Source organism: Barbus barbus (genome assembly GCF_936440315.1).
Source record: "Barbus barbus genome assembly, chromosome: 46".
Lineage (NCBI taxonomy): Eukaryota > Metazoa > Chordata > Actinopteri > Cypriniformes > Cyprinidae > Barbus > Barbus barbus.
This window is the reverse complement of record NC_136724.1, coordinates 21,142,809-21,156,913: the sequence shown is the minus strand read 5'-3', so window position 1 is coordinate 21,156,913 and position 14,105 is coordinate 21,142,809. Positions and strand designations below refer to the sequence as shown.

The window sequence follows — 14,105 nt, the reverse complement described above, 5'->3', positions numbered from 1 at the left end:
TAAAACTATTTTTAACTGCATCGCCTGAAAACATGACAACATCCTCAAGGTGTATTAGTGGAACGATATAATTTAACTGCAATGTCCTTAAATGTGATATTGTAAAAAAAAAAGTTAAACTTATCAAGCTATTGGAGCTCAAGTGTAATAAATTGTGTATTAATTTAATTCTTCTTGGGACGTCCCATATACATAAAGCAAAAATTACATCTATTAGTTCCTCATTTAAGTGTTTTTGTAAAGAACTTAATATATTTTATGACTCACTGACTTCAATTACCAGAAACAAGAAATGTATAAAAACATCTCATATTTAAACAAGAAATGTATAAAAACATCTCATATTAAAAAATGTTATTTGTAAAATGTAATGCTTTGCCATGCATCATATATATTTGTTACATGTATCCCCCATGTTATTTATTTTTGTTGTTTTTGGGTCTGAGTTATGCTTGAAGTTAAGTACTTATGTATAATTGAAAAAAAAAATATATATATATATATATTAATAAATAACACCCCTCCCTCGCGTCATTAGTCACATGACGCGTCGACGTCACGCTTTCGTACGCTTTTGGATTCGGCAGAAGAAGATGGCGGCCTCCTCAGGTTTGTCTCACAATCTCCTCGAACCTCGCGGTCCTCCGCGGCCGTAATTTAACAACAGAAGCGTTGAGCCCGTGCCTCACGACCCGATATAGATTATCCGAGAGGTTTACCGTTCTCAAACGCCTTAATTTACTTCACCTAACAGATCTGTGTGCAGTTTGAACTGTGTGTGTGTGTTAGCATCGAGCTAACGGCCCTCACATAGAGCTTTAGTTTAAAAATAACATCATATGTATTTTTTATTATCAGCTAATCAATATTATAGACACGCTTCAGATATAATTATGCACTTCTATAGTAGTAAGGCGTAGATTAAATGCCGTATGCTGCAGTTGGGCGGGTGTATCGGTGCAACTGTGAGGCGAGGCGGAGCATTGACGCGTGTGCTGCTGCTGCTGGTTCCGTCCAGTTTCATGACAAACGGGCCTTTAACTGCTGTTTGGCTGTCTTAATAGCACTTGAGCAGGCTATTACTCCCTCACAGAGTCATTTAAAGATAATACGTCTTTGGAGAAGTGCGTTGTGATTGTGTAGGTGCATAACAACACTCATTTAAGTGTAAAGCCATTTCATAACAGAATGCATGAGGTTTAGAGTTGATTTAAGACATATACACTCAATGAGACTTTTAAGCCTTATACTATTTTGAGAAATTAATTGTAATTGATTAATGCAAATTCCAGCAGTGTAAGATCATGTAGCCATGTTCAGATCAAATAACATTGAGTTATAGGAGATATATATATATATATATATATATATATATATATATATATATATATATATATATATATATATATATATATATAAGAACAGCTCATCTTATAAACTCACAGATCATTACATTTGCACAAGCTGATTTGGACATTTGCTTATCTAGAATCAGATATATGTCATTTAGGAGTGTATGTGTTTACATATTATCTTAAATGTTTACATAAGGTCAGATGCATCAGCCAATCTTTTATCAGAAATATATTGAGTTGTTCAGGCTTGTGCATGTCGTGGTCGTCTGGAGGAAGTGAGAAACACTGATAGAGCATGGGTGTCATTTCCTGAATCATTCACAAATGAGTGATCGGTCTTTCCTTAGACGCTCACTTGAACTTGCAAATCTTGTCCCTCCACTTTTTCAACACTGGAGTATCTATGAAAACATTAGGTGATACTCTGTGTTGAAATGCACAGATTACTAACAGATTTCATATTTGAAACCGCACAGATTTAGGTTCCTACATTATAAGTTGTGTCTTGGTTGAGTGTTTAAAATTAAATTACTCATTTAAATTGTACCTGAAATAATAGGCTTTGCACATCCACACAAAAAAATTAAAAACATGTTGGTTTCATATTAAATGAAATATGCAACTCTCTGAAATGTTTGTGATCATATACAAACTCTGCGATCATTGTGAAATTAGATATTAATGATTGAAACTTGCTTTTGGATTCTTGCAGGAGTTAAAGTCCCTCGTAATTTTCGTTTGTTGGAAGAGCTTGAGGAAGGACAGAAGGGTGTCGGTGATGGGACGGTGAGCTGGGGTCTGGAGGATGACGAGGATATGACTCTCACACGGTGGACAGGCATGATCATCGGACCTGCACGAGTATGTTTGCCGTTTAATCATGCTTAATGTAGCAGTTAAGTGACAACACTGATGACTCATCTAAAGGAAGTACCACATTCTTCAAATGATGTGTTAATGAAGATTTTTTTGTTGTTGTTGCATGTCACCTGTTTTGATAGCGTGACTGGAAGCCTAGGGCACCAGTAAACAACATGTCTTCATCATGCCATCCAGCGTGACACATGACCGCTGGTGGTGTATATTAAAGATAAAGATGCATGCTATGAAAGCAGTAATGCAGCAGAAACTTCTTTCAGTGATTTATGTATTTGTTCAATTTGGCAACTGATTCTTTATTGGTCTGGAAATATGAATCACTCAAAGGTCTTTAGGATATATTGTGATTTGTTTCATTTGCTAAATTGGTAAACTGAAACCTTCCATGAAACCTAGGTCATATTTCACCCCCAAAATCATCAAAATTATATTTTGCATAAAGATAATTAAGCCTATTTTTATGAGCATTTGCAATTAAATCATTTTCATCACAATTAAGCCCTTTCATTATAAATTTAATTGCATGTTTGTAAAAAAAAAAAAAAACTGAATTGTCCAGACAGGATGAGAATGAGATTTTTTATTTATTTATTTTTCACACTGCAGTAAATTTTGGGTGCAAAAAAATCTTAATTGCTACGAATATGCAAATAATATAAATGGTCCTAAAATTTACTTATTTTTTAATGTAACTAACTAACTTTTGTATTTTGAATTCAAGGTGAAAAATGATCTTCACATTTTTTCTTAGTGAGAATCTTCATAATAATAGTGCTGTTCTACAGGCGAAGTAAGATAATTCTACCTTTTAGTTTGTTTGTGTTTCAGGGAGCTTTTAACCTACTAGTTTGCTAAATGGAAGTGGTTCAGTTTTCTCTAGCATTCAAAATATTCAGCTAGCTTGAAAAGATAATTGTGTATACAGTGGGGATCGAAAGTTTGGGCACCCCTTGCAGAATCTGTGAAAATGTGGATCATTTTACCAAAATAAGAGAGATCATATACAATGCATGTTATTTTTTATTTAGTGCTGTCCTGAGTAAGATGTTTTCCATAAAAGATGTTTACATATAGTCCACAAGACAAAAAAATTGCTGAAATTATTAAAATAACCACATTCAAAAGTTTGGGAACCCTTGGTTCTTAATACTGTGTGTGGTTACCTGGATGATCTACAACTGTTTTTTTGTTTTGTGATGGTTGTTCATGAGTCCCTTGTTTATTCTGAACAGTTAAACTGAGCACTGTTCTTCAGAAAAATCCTCCATGTCCTGCAGAATCTTCAGTTTTCCAGCATCTTTTGCATATTTTAACCCTTTCCAGCAGTAACTGTATGATTTTGAGATCCACCTTTTCACGCTGAGGATGATTGAGGGACTCAAACACAACAATTAAAAAAGGTTCAAACATTCACTGATGTTCCTGAAGGAAACACAGTGCATTAAGAGCCGGGGGTGAAAACTTTTGAACAGGATGATGTCGTCCAAATTTTTCTTATTTTGTTGAAATATCATATTTTTCCATTTAGTACTGCCCTTCTGACGCGACAGAAGATACTTGCATGTTTCCTGGAAGACAAATGAAGTACAATTTACCTTGATCTTCAAATTCAAAAAGTTTTCACCCCCGGCTCTTAATGCATCGTGTTTCCTTCAGGAACATCAGTTTTATCATATAACATCAGTTCTCGTTTTATTCAAGCTCACTTAATTTAAAAAAGAAAACAAGACTTACAAGATCTTAAATCATATTGCTTCTCAAGACAATGTTTTTTTTATTTAAGAATCTTTAGATGTTTGTACTTGAAAACAATATACTGAGAGCTACTGAGGAAGAATATCACATTTTTAGAAGTTATGGTTATTTCCATATTTTAGTTTGAGGTATTCAAGCCTTAAGCTGTTAGTTTCTAAAATGAATTAAAAAGTAATGGAGCTCTGTTGGAAGTTGTATTTTAAAGTTTCTCATCTTGTGCTCACTAGACATTTGCATTTTGACAAAATATTGGCGTATATTGTTCCCTTCATTTTATTCTGTAAATTTTCTTTACCTGGTTTTGCAAGGCCTCAAATTTACCATCAGTTAAGTGTGATGCTGTTTCCATCTGTAGTCTTATTGTGTGCTGCTATCGTATAGAATATTAAGGATGAAAACATTGCATCAGCATGTGAAGTGTGATATTTCTTTTTAAGATGTGTGGGTCTGTTCTCTTTGATGAATTGATGTTTTTACTATCCTCTCACTTTCATGTTCCACTTGGCATTTCGGCTTTAACCTTTGACTTTTTCCTCATTTCTCAGACTAATTACGAAAACAGGATATACAGCCTGAAAGTGGAGTGTGGACCTAAATATCCCGAAGTACCACCGACTATTAAATTTGTAACAAAAATTAGCATGAATGGAATAAATAATTCCAATGGGATGGTAAGTTGAATCATCTTTATAAATGAGTATTTTGATTGTTATTTTAACAGAGTATCGTCAGCTGTGTTTTGAGATAATTTCGCTGCAAACTGTTAGAAATGTGTGACGTTGCAGTTTTTCATAGCAATGCAAAACAAAGGCACTCGAGTCACTTCAGTACTGCAGAGGAGGGACGTTTTTCACTGTGCCTAAGCAGAAGCAATAATGAATCTCAAACACATCTAATGAGATTCAGCTGGATACAAAATAGAAAAGGAGCCATAGTAAATTAAAAGCTTTATTACTCCACAGAGGGTTTGTTATATTGTTGAAACCTCATTTGTGTCTGTTTTTCTTAATGGTTGGTCGAAATACTCTGATTTAGAATCAAATTCTTAGTGATGTTTGCTTAGTAGAAGTATACTGGTTTAAGATTAACTAAATCCTAGACATTTTACAAGCTAATTTGTTGAAGCAAATAGAGGGAAATATGATAAGATGTGTCTTAAATTTAATATCAAATTGACCTTTAGTCAAGTAAACATAATATAGCTAATTATACATAAGGATGTCTGCCTTCAACTAAAATGAGAAGGAAGCTTTTGTAATATGACTTCTCAGAAATATGGTGCAGTGATTAAATGACACATCTTACCCTAAACTCTACAGTAATGATTATAAAGCCCATTCATCTGGAAATTGAGGTCTATTTGCTACATTTTTATACAGCAGTCCTACTGATACCACAGGACGTTTTTGTGATATGTCTTTTGTGAAAAGTTATATTGACTTTTCTAGTTTAAGCTTTTACTGTTTTTGTGCATTTTAGCTAGTTGCCATGTTTTGTCAACAAGAAAATCTCATTGACGAGTTCCAGGTTCGAGTTGAGCTGTTTCAACAGCATTTGTGGCATAATTTGATTATCGCAGAAAATTTTGACCCTCAGTTTTTATACAAAAATCACACTTGCAGGAAAACACTGCCTTTGTGAGTTAACCGAGCTAGTCTGAAAACAGAAATGTGAAACTGGTATTTTTTTAGCAGGGGTGGGAATGTTTTTTTAGTTTTTTTTGTAGCCAAATGAACTTTTGATTATGTGTTACCAATATAATAATGAGTTTCCAACCAACAAGTATATTGTTTAAATCTTCTGGCTATACTTTATAGCCACCCCCCCCCCCCAAAAAAGCTAGTTAATGTTATTGCATTGGAGTACAGTTTGCTGACTTTGCACACACAGGGAATAACAACTCCAACCCCCTCTGATAACGTTTTCACTGTTTTATGTTTTATTTTTTGCAGCGTTCCTGGTCAAAGACTAAATCCAAGATTTGGTGATAAAGCATAATGAGCAATTACTTTTTAGGAGGCTGACCATTTTTGACCAGGAACACCAAATTATGCTTTGGACAAATTTTCAACATACAGCACAAGGGTTAAAACTATGTATTTTAATGTTTACAGTCTGTATATTATTATTATTATAACTATAGAGTAACTATAAACGCCATTTTTTTCCCCTTTGATTTTAATAGCTGAGGAATGAATTGAAATTATATCACAAATGCTGTTTGCAGTGTTTAGCTTGTGTAAACGCCAAAACATTTCTTTATTTAATTTAGTGCAGTTCAGATGGACTCTTGCAGTGTTTAATGACATGTGCGGCTGTAACTTAAATCATGTAACTCATTTCCGCATGTCCCCTCCCTCCCTTTCTTTCTGTCTCTTCTTTTGTTTCAGGTGGATACACGTAGCATACCAGTTCTAGCAAAATGGCAAAACTCACATAGCATTAAAGTCGTTCTTCAAGAGCTAAGGCGTCTTATGATGTCCAAAGAGAATATGAAGCTTCCTCAACCACCGGAAGGACAGACGTACAGCAATTAATTGTAAATGATTGTTATGACCCTCTGTCTTAAACCTTACTCTCTTAGAAATGTCTTGTAAATCATCAGAAAAAGAAAAACAAAACACAAATTGCTCACTCCACACTCAAACAGTCTCCTCTGCGGGAGCACGATTGGACATTTCTAATAGTTTATCTTGCGAAACAAAGAAAGGAAAACGTCTTTATTGTGTGGCACCATGTTCAATTCTGTTTTAAAGTTACGAGTGCACAAATCTCTCTCTTCCAGTAACATTTACATCGACCACGAGCTTTATGATGATGAACTGAATCCAGTCAGCATAGACGCAGAAAGAAGGCATGCTAGGTGAGGTTTATACAGATATGTTAATTTTAAGTTAAACGGGACACCAAAACTAAAAAAAAAAAAAAAAAAAAAAGATTTAGGATGCATATACAACGGCATGCTTATTAAAAAACCGTAAAAAGCAGCTGAGTAAATTGTAAGTTAACTGAACTTTTTGTGTGTGTGTATCTGAACCCCTCACTGACAATAACGTTAAGGGTCCTAAAAGTGTGCCTGTAGTCTACTAGTAGTATCGCAAAAGGGGTGGGAGCGGTTCTGAACTTTCTCTTCTGTTTCGTTTTGATTTTTAATGTCTGTATTTGACCCGATCGCAGTGTTTCAGCGCGTTGTAAACGGATGCTCTGTTCTGTTCTGAAATCAAACCGTGCGCAAGGATCTGTTGGGTGCATTAAAATATGACTCTCCAACCTGCTGTCAGACTCTGTTTGTATACGAGTCCATCACACGCCGCTGAGATGATGCTGTACGAATAAAACAGCAAACCCTTGCCATTCAGAGAGCATCCGTCTCGCTGTTTTGCATCGTTTGAATGCCTTATTTTTACAGTGATAGATTAATTTTATACATCGATCCTACCAGTAAACGCTCACATTGATCTCATATCACTGCAGTGTAACTGAACATAAGTATGTGTTGTGACCCGTAACATTTAAATCGCTCATTACATAAGTTTATCTGATGCGTTTGAACATTTACCACACTGTAGTACTGTGAAAATCGCTTGAAAGTGAGTTTGAGGTAGGGTGTTTTCAGTAGGAATCACCGATCGTGTCAATGGTAAGGATTTGCTGTACACTTGCCCTTGCTTAACCACAGTGCTTTACCACTCCACCTGTAACTGCGATGGCATGCTGTTATGTAGCTTTCATTACGCCACCAACTAGCACTTCAGTAATTATAACATTAGAACCACTGTTATAATCTTTAGGTACTCTAACGGGGTTAATCGTTCAATTCTAATTCCAGTGAATGGTCGGGGTTTGTTGTGTTGCTCTTCATTTATGCTTCGGTTGGCTATGACCTTTTTATTGAAGTCTTCATTAGCGAAAACTAATAGGCAGTTATTGTGCAAATTAATATATGTAGTGGCAGTTTTCTTGCGGTCTCGACATTTTCAGAGCCACAGATGAATCACCCTGTAATGCATCTATGAAACATTTATTTTTCTCCTCCCTGTTCATTTTTTTTTATTTCTTTTTGTAAAGACATATAATCAAGTTAAGTTGAATTTGTGACACTGGGGTTATGTTCAGAAAAATAAAACAAACATTGTGGAACACACTTGGTTCTTACTCTGGTTATTTTTTGCAGGGCTGCTTGGAGGATTTGTGGAATAAATATTAAAAAAGCAAAGGCAACTACGTCAAATTTAGCTTGTTGTTGCAGCAATGCCCTCAGAAGTATGCCTTTTTTCCTTATAAATATTATAAAAATAGACCGAAAAACAATAAATGCATTAAACTATACGTTACAATTATAGCAAATGAATAAATCATAAATTAAAAACTTCAAATAATGAATAAAACACAAATATAACAAATACATTTTTTCTTCTCCATTCTGTCACGGAGGGAGTTTTGGTTCCTTGCCGCTGTCGCCTCTGGCTTGCTCAGTTGGGAACACTTAATTTCTAGCGATTATCGTCAATTTGATTTCACAGATACTATTTAAACTAAACTGAGCTAGACAATGACATCACTGAATTCAATAATGAAATGCCTTTTAACTGAAAATTGAGTTTAATCTTATTATTATACATTACTGACACTCTATCCTCCAATTTGATACTGTTAAGTGCTTTGACACAATCTATTATTAAAAGCGCTACATAAAGGTGACTTGACTTATCTAACACTTCTAGCATGTACACTGAAAAAAAATGATTCATTGAATTTACTACATTTTTTAAGTTAAGTGGATGCAATCAATGTATTAGCTACATTTAAATAAATTTAGTTTCAACTTTTTTTTTTTTATTTAAATGTAGACAAAATAAATAGTTTGCAACCACTTACCTTAAAAAAATTCTAATTGAGTATATACTTTAATTGTATAACAGGTGTATCTTTGAGAGTAACACCAGTTTTTTTTTTTGTTTTTTTTTGCATGTCTCTTGCAGTAAGTGTGTGTTAGTTGTCTAGTTAAATGTACATCTAACTACATTTGTGACCTATTTGAGGTCAACTGACTGACTATGTGTAATGAAAATATCTTGTTTTAAGTCAACAAAATCAACCCCTTTTATTTCTTAAAGGGATAGTTAACCCAAAAATAAATGTTTACTCATTTACTCTCATGTCATTCCAAAAAGCCTAAATTATATCTGTTCGGTAAACAAAATGATCATATCTCTTCACAAGACTTTGAATAAACTGCTCAAATCAAATGGATTCGTTTTATGATGCCTTTATTTTTTTGCATTGGAGGGACGGAAACCTCAGGTTTCATTAAAAATATCTTAACTTGTGTTTTGAAGAGTATATCAAGTCATATGCGTTTGAACAACATGAGGGTGAGTGAATGATGATAGAATTTTCAAATTTTTTTGGTGAACTAAAAATTTTTTTTGTTTTGTGATCGATTCATGAGTGCATTTATATTTGTATATTTTTTTTTAAACAAAATATAAATTCCTTTTTATCTGATGTCAGCAAGCCCTCTTGTTTTTAACCACCTTTCATATAGAGTCACTTTTTATGATCGAAACGATATGGATAAATTCAAGTCCTAAAGTCCTTCGTATTTTTCTTGTTGAATATTGCTCAGAATTTCACTGGGAAATGCATCACTTTATGTAAGTCCTTCAGTGTAATCCTCATGGTTTTAGGCCTTTGGTCCATTATTGGACATGACAGAAGAGACCTGTCTGTAAGTGGAAATATTGTCTCTCATCCCTTTTACATTCCCAGTCCATTAAACATTGATTTTGTTTCCACTAAGGGGTCTTGTTAGAGCCAAGATATTCTGTTCTACGGATTTACCTGGAAAATTGTAGAAACTAAGATGTTTGAAATACATTTCACATACATTCTTGTCTATTGAGAAGTTCAACCACATCGTAGGTTGTATTTCCTTCTCTTAATTCAAATCACAAGCCTGACAACATGCCGCCGTATTATTTGGACACTTAAACCACATTAAAAATGCCAGAATGCCACTGAATTAGATGCGTTCCAACTGGTTCACTTGAAAACATCTAATGAAAAGGAAATTCCAAAAAGTGACTTCTAGAATACAACCACTAAAGATGACCTTGAGACTAAGTGCAAAAGCAAAATGCCTCAAAAAGGGGAAGTTCTGAGAAGTTACTGCAGCATTTGAGTGCAGATGTCACTTGCTTTGATATGTTTATGTGTGCTATATTACAATGACCCCCCACCACCACCACCACACACACTTTTAACCCTAGTGCTGTGCTGGAAATCTTCTTGGTGCTGATTGATCATAGGCACCTCAGTTTTTGAGTTATGTATTTTTGTGCTTGTGTGCCGCTGTGGTTGATGAGGAATGTCTAATGAAGGCTATTATAGATGTTTCAGCGCTAAACACATCTAGAGAGAGTGTAAAGCAATGCCTGAGCTTTCTTTCTCTTCAGGGAAAGCTGCTGGTGCATTTTAATCTCGAGTTTTATTGATCTGCCTTTCAAGATCAACTTAACGTGTTTGTGTTCTTTGATCCGTTCCTGCATGCAGACCGAGATGGAGAAAAACTGTCACATCATAACCTTGCTCAGTGCAAAACCCTGCAGGAATTACAATGATCAAAGCTGAGCTCTGACTTTCTAAGCATGTCACAAGGAGGCGCTGTATGCACAGCCACGAGGTTCATTCATCCGCCTCAGATTCACAAGGAGCTTCTGTGCATGCAGTATCTTCTACGATCACTAGAGTACACTGCAATGACTTTGCATCTGTGGCCCAGTGCTGCAGCAATGCATTATTTTTATGTTTCCAAAAAGACATGCTTTATTGACCTTGCCAAAGGGAAAGCCGACGACAGAGCTGGAACCAGAGCAGTCGCTCTTGGCCATGTTATGGTGTCTTAGGCTGTGTATAATTGGAGCATTATCCTCGACACTTGTAAGCTGTTTGTCTCTGTCCAAGGGGACCTTTCATCCTGAACTATTCGCAACTGAGAGAGGAAAAGTCCCTTATTAAAGAAAGAACCTTATGTCTGTCAGATGTTAACTGAATTGCTTGCATGGCAAGTGTGACCAAGAAGTCATGTGACTGAATAATTTTCATTGGTGCAAGCAAGTGTGACAGAATTGGTTTTTAATGTAAAAAAGACAAAGTTTTGGAATACTTTCAACAGTATTTACACTATACTTTAAAGATTACCATCATGGTACATGTCTAAAAACATGGTAATATAATGGCACTTTTATGTAATTTAGTGCGTTTTTTTTATGTTAAAAAAATTAAACCCTAAAATTGAGCTTTTCAATGTGGTCTCAGACCCTATCAGCAATATTCAGATATGAATATACATGAACTTCGTAATGGTTTACTAGTTTAATGAAAGTTGTTATAAAACGTATTCAGTGCCAAACCGATGGCAAGAGGACTTGTACAGTATCAAAAGTTTGCTCAGACTTGCTAATATGCATGACTGCTCTTTTGTGACTGTGAGAACCTCTGGCAGATTGAAATCATGTGTGGTTTTTCTCATCTCCCCCTGTCGCCTGTTCTCACTCCTGACTGATGAGATGCAATTGTAAATATCTGCTGGAGACAGTCTGATGTGTGTTTACTCAATGCTCAGCCGAGCTGCAAAATAAACCATGACATCAAGACTGTGACATCACAATGTAATCAATATGATGCCGCAGGCGTGATGCGTATATAAGAACAATAAAGCAGTGCAGTCTAAACTTGGTAGCATTGTTAAAATTGATGGATTAAAAATATGAAATAATGTGTTTGTATAGTTTGGGACAGAGCAATGCTTATTATAACTTTAATTTAGTCAGAAAACAAACATTTTGCTATGTGTAAAATATTTAATATATTTTTGAAGTTATGATAATATATATATATATAACTTCACACAACATTTAAACATTTTTGTGAATCTGCTTTGAAACAATGTATTGTGAAAAGTGCAATACAAATACATTTTAATTAACTTTTGTTTAGTCCCTTAAGTAATGTGCAAAATATTTTATTTTCTTAGATAGATAGATAGATTCATTTTATAATTCATATAATGCATTTTTTTATCTGCATTACCAATATGAATTATATATATCTATATACACGTACACATAGATATGTGTGTGTGTGTATAATGCATATTGGTAATGCAAATAAACAATGCATTATATAATGTGTGTGTATATATATATATATATATATATATATATATATATATATATATATATATATATATATATATATATATATATATATATATATATATATATATGTAGGCTAATTGTATATTTTTACACGTTTGTTTTCTTAGTGTATTTATGTACACACACACACACACACACACTTTAAGAACAACAAATGAATGTAAAAAATATACTCTCTCTCTCTCTCTCTATATATATATATATATATACATACACATGCATTACATAACGTGTTTTTTATAACAAGTATATACCAAATTAATATACTTGTGTATTTTTATATGCACTTGTACAATTCAAACTATGTTGATGCGAATTAATTAGTCTGTTAACATTGCATGATGTCTTAATGCTTATTTATTATAAAGTTATTATGTTATTAAGTGTTGCCTAAAAGTTTTTCATCCTGAAGTTTGTCTTTGTCAGTAAATGCAACAAGGCAAAGAAAATATATATTCATGCTGAGGGGAAAGAGTAAGAACAAATAAGCTGTATACGGATCCCATTCCAAGTTATTTATTCAGAGGGCAAAGCCAGCAGACTTTGTGTCTCTGGCTTGTGAGCGCTATTAAATTACCGCTGGATGTTTTTAATTACTGCCCATAAATGGAGCAACACAGCCAGCTCAGAGCGCTTCAGCCCCCTGTCTTCAGTTCTGCTGGGGAGGCCAGCCTCGGCCCCTCCTCGTCCCGGTGGTCTTCCTGTGTGTTTGTCTGTGTGTGTTTATGTAATGTAAGTGTTAGAAAGTGTGCTCTTTTTTTTAGGGAAAAGTGAGCGTTCACGCTGCTGCTGGAAGGGAGGAAATAGCTAATAAAACAAGGGTGAAAACGGAGTGAGGGAGAGAACGGGAAGCAAGGAAAGTGGGACGGGGTGGAAACGGGGCTCTGATCCACTTAATTGCTCTTAAATTAAAAGAGTTTGGGCTTCTTGCACACTGTGTTTAAGGAGACTTAAACGCAATCCCAGATGTACGGCCGCAAAGCGTCACTCTCACTGGCCCTGCAGGCTGTAATCCGTCTCCTGCTCTGGTGCCATCAGTAATAGCACTTGTCGCCAGTAGAATTGCTGTTAACGTCTCTTTTGAAACCTCAAATCTGGTGCCATATATTTTCTGGAGCTGTGGATGTCGAATCAGACTCGGCTACTTACAGTTTGTTTGACCTTATTTTACACACAGGGCCTTTTAAAGCGAAGAGAGTCAGTAAATCTCTTGGTAATCATCGCTATTAGTATATGAAACATTTTTGGTGTCGATATCAGCAGTTTGTCTTTTGTGAGGCGTGACAGACAAATGGCACGTCAAGTCAATTCGAAATGCTTTTGATAAAACTCAAAGCAAGCCTGAGCCATCAAATGACGTTGTGCTGTGCAGCAAGACTGCAGAAACATGCTGTCGCAAGTCATAAAAGTCTAACTACGTAGTGTGTGTAGCTTGAATGGACTTTCTCTGTCATCATTTAATCACATCATGTCAAACCTGTATGACTGACTTTGTTGTGGCGGAACACAAATGTAGATCCTTTTAAGAACATTGGACCCCAAGATATTTTGAACTTGATTGTGCCATTAAACGGAATGTTTTATTCAGCTAACTAACTAAATATTTGAATTAACTTTAAAGTGATAATTCACCCAAAAATGAATATTTGGTCATCATTTAATCACCTTCATGTTGTTCCAAAATAAGACATTCTAAAGAACGTTGGGAACCAAACAACATTGACTTTTATTGTACACTGTAAGAAATGATTAAGTTGTAAATAATAAACAAGAAATCCTGAAAACTATTGCAAATAAATCTATTTTAGTCTTTCTACATCAAAATTTCATGTTTGATGTAACGTTACTTGTCATTTCTGGAATTATTTTGCAATTTCTAAGTGAAAATTGTTTC

The 14,105-nt window shown here is 34.8% G+C and overlaps 1 protein-coding gene across 1 annotated transcript; it reads left to right on the top strand.

Annotated features, from left to right (window-relative positions):
* Nucleotides 1-542: 542 nt before the first annotated feature.
* Nucleotides 543-9,238, top strand: LOC306865201 (ubiquitin-conjugating enzyme E2 variant 2-like; the record flags this gene model as incomplete). Its single annotated transcript, XM_079409668.1, has 4 exons — nt 543-609; nt 2,068-2,216; nt 4,535-4,660; nt 6,380-9,238. The coding sequence occupies 4 exons, from the start codon at nt 543-545 to the stop codon at nt 6,524-6,526; spliced, it is 489 nt and encodes a 162-aa protein (XP_079265794.1). The 3' UTR covers nt 6,527-9,238.
* Nucleotides 9,239-14,105: the final 4,867 nt, after the last annotated feature.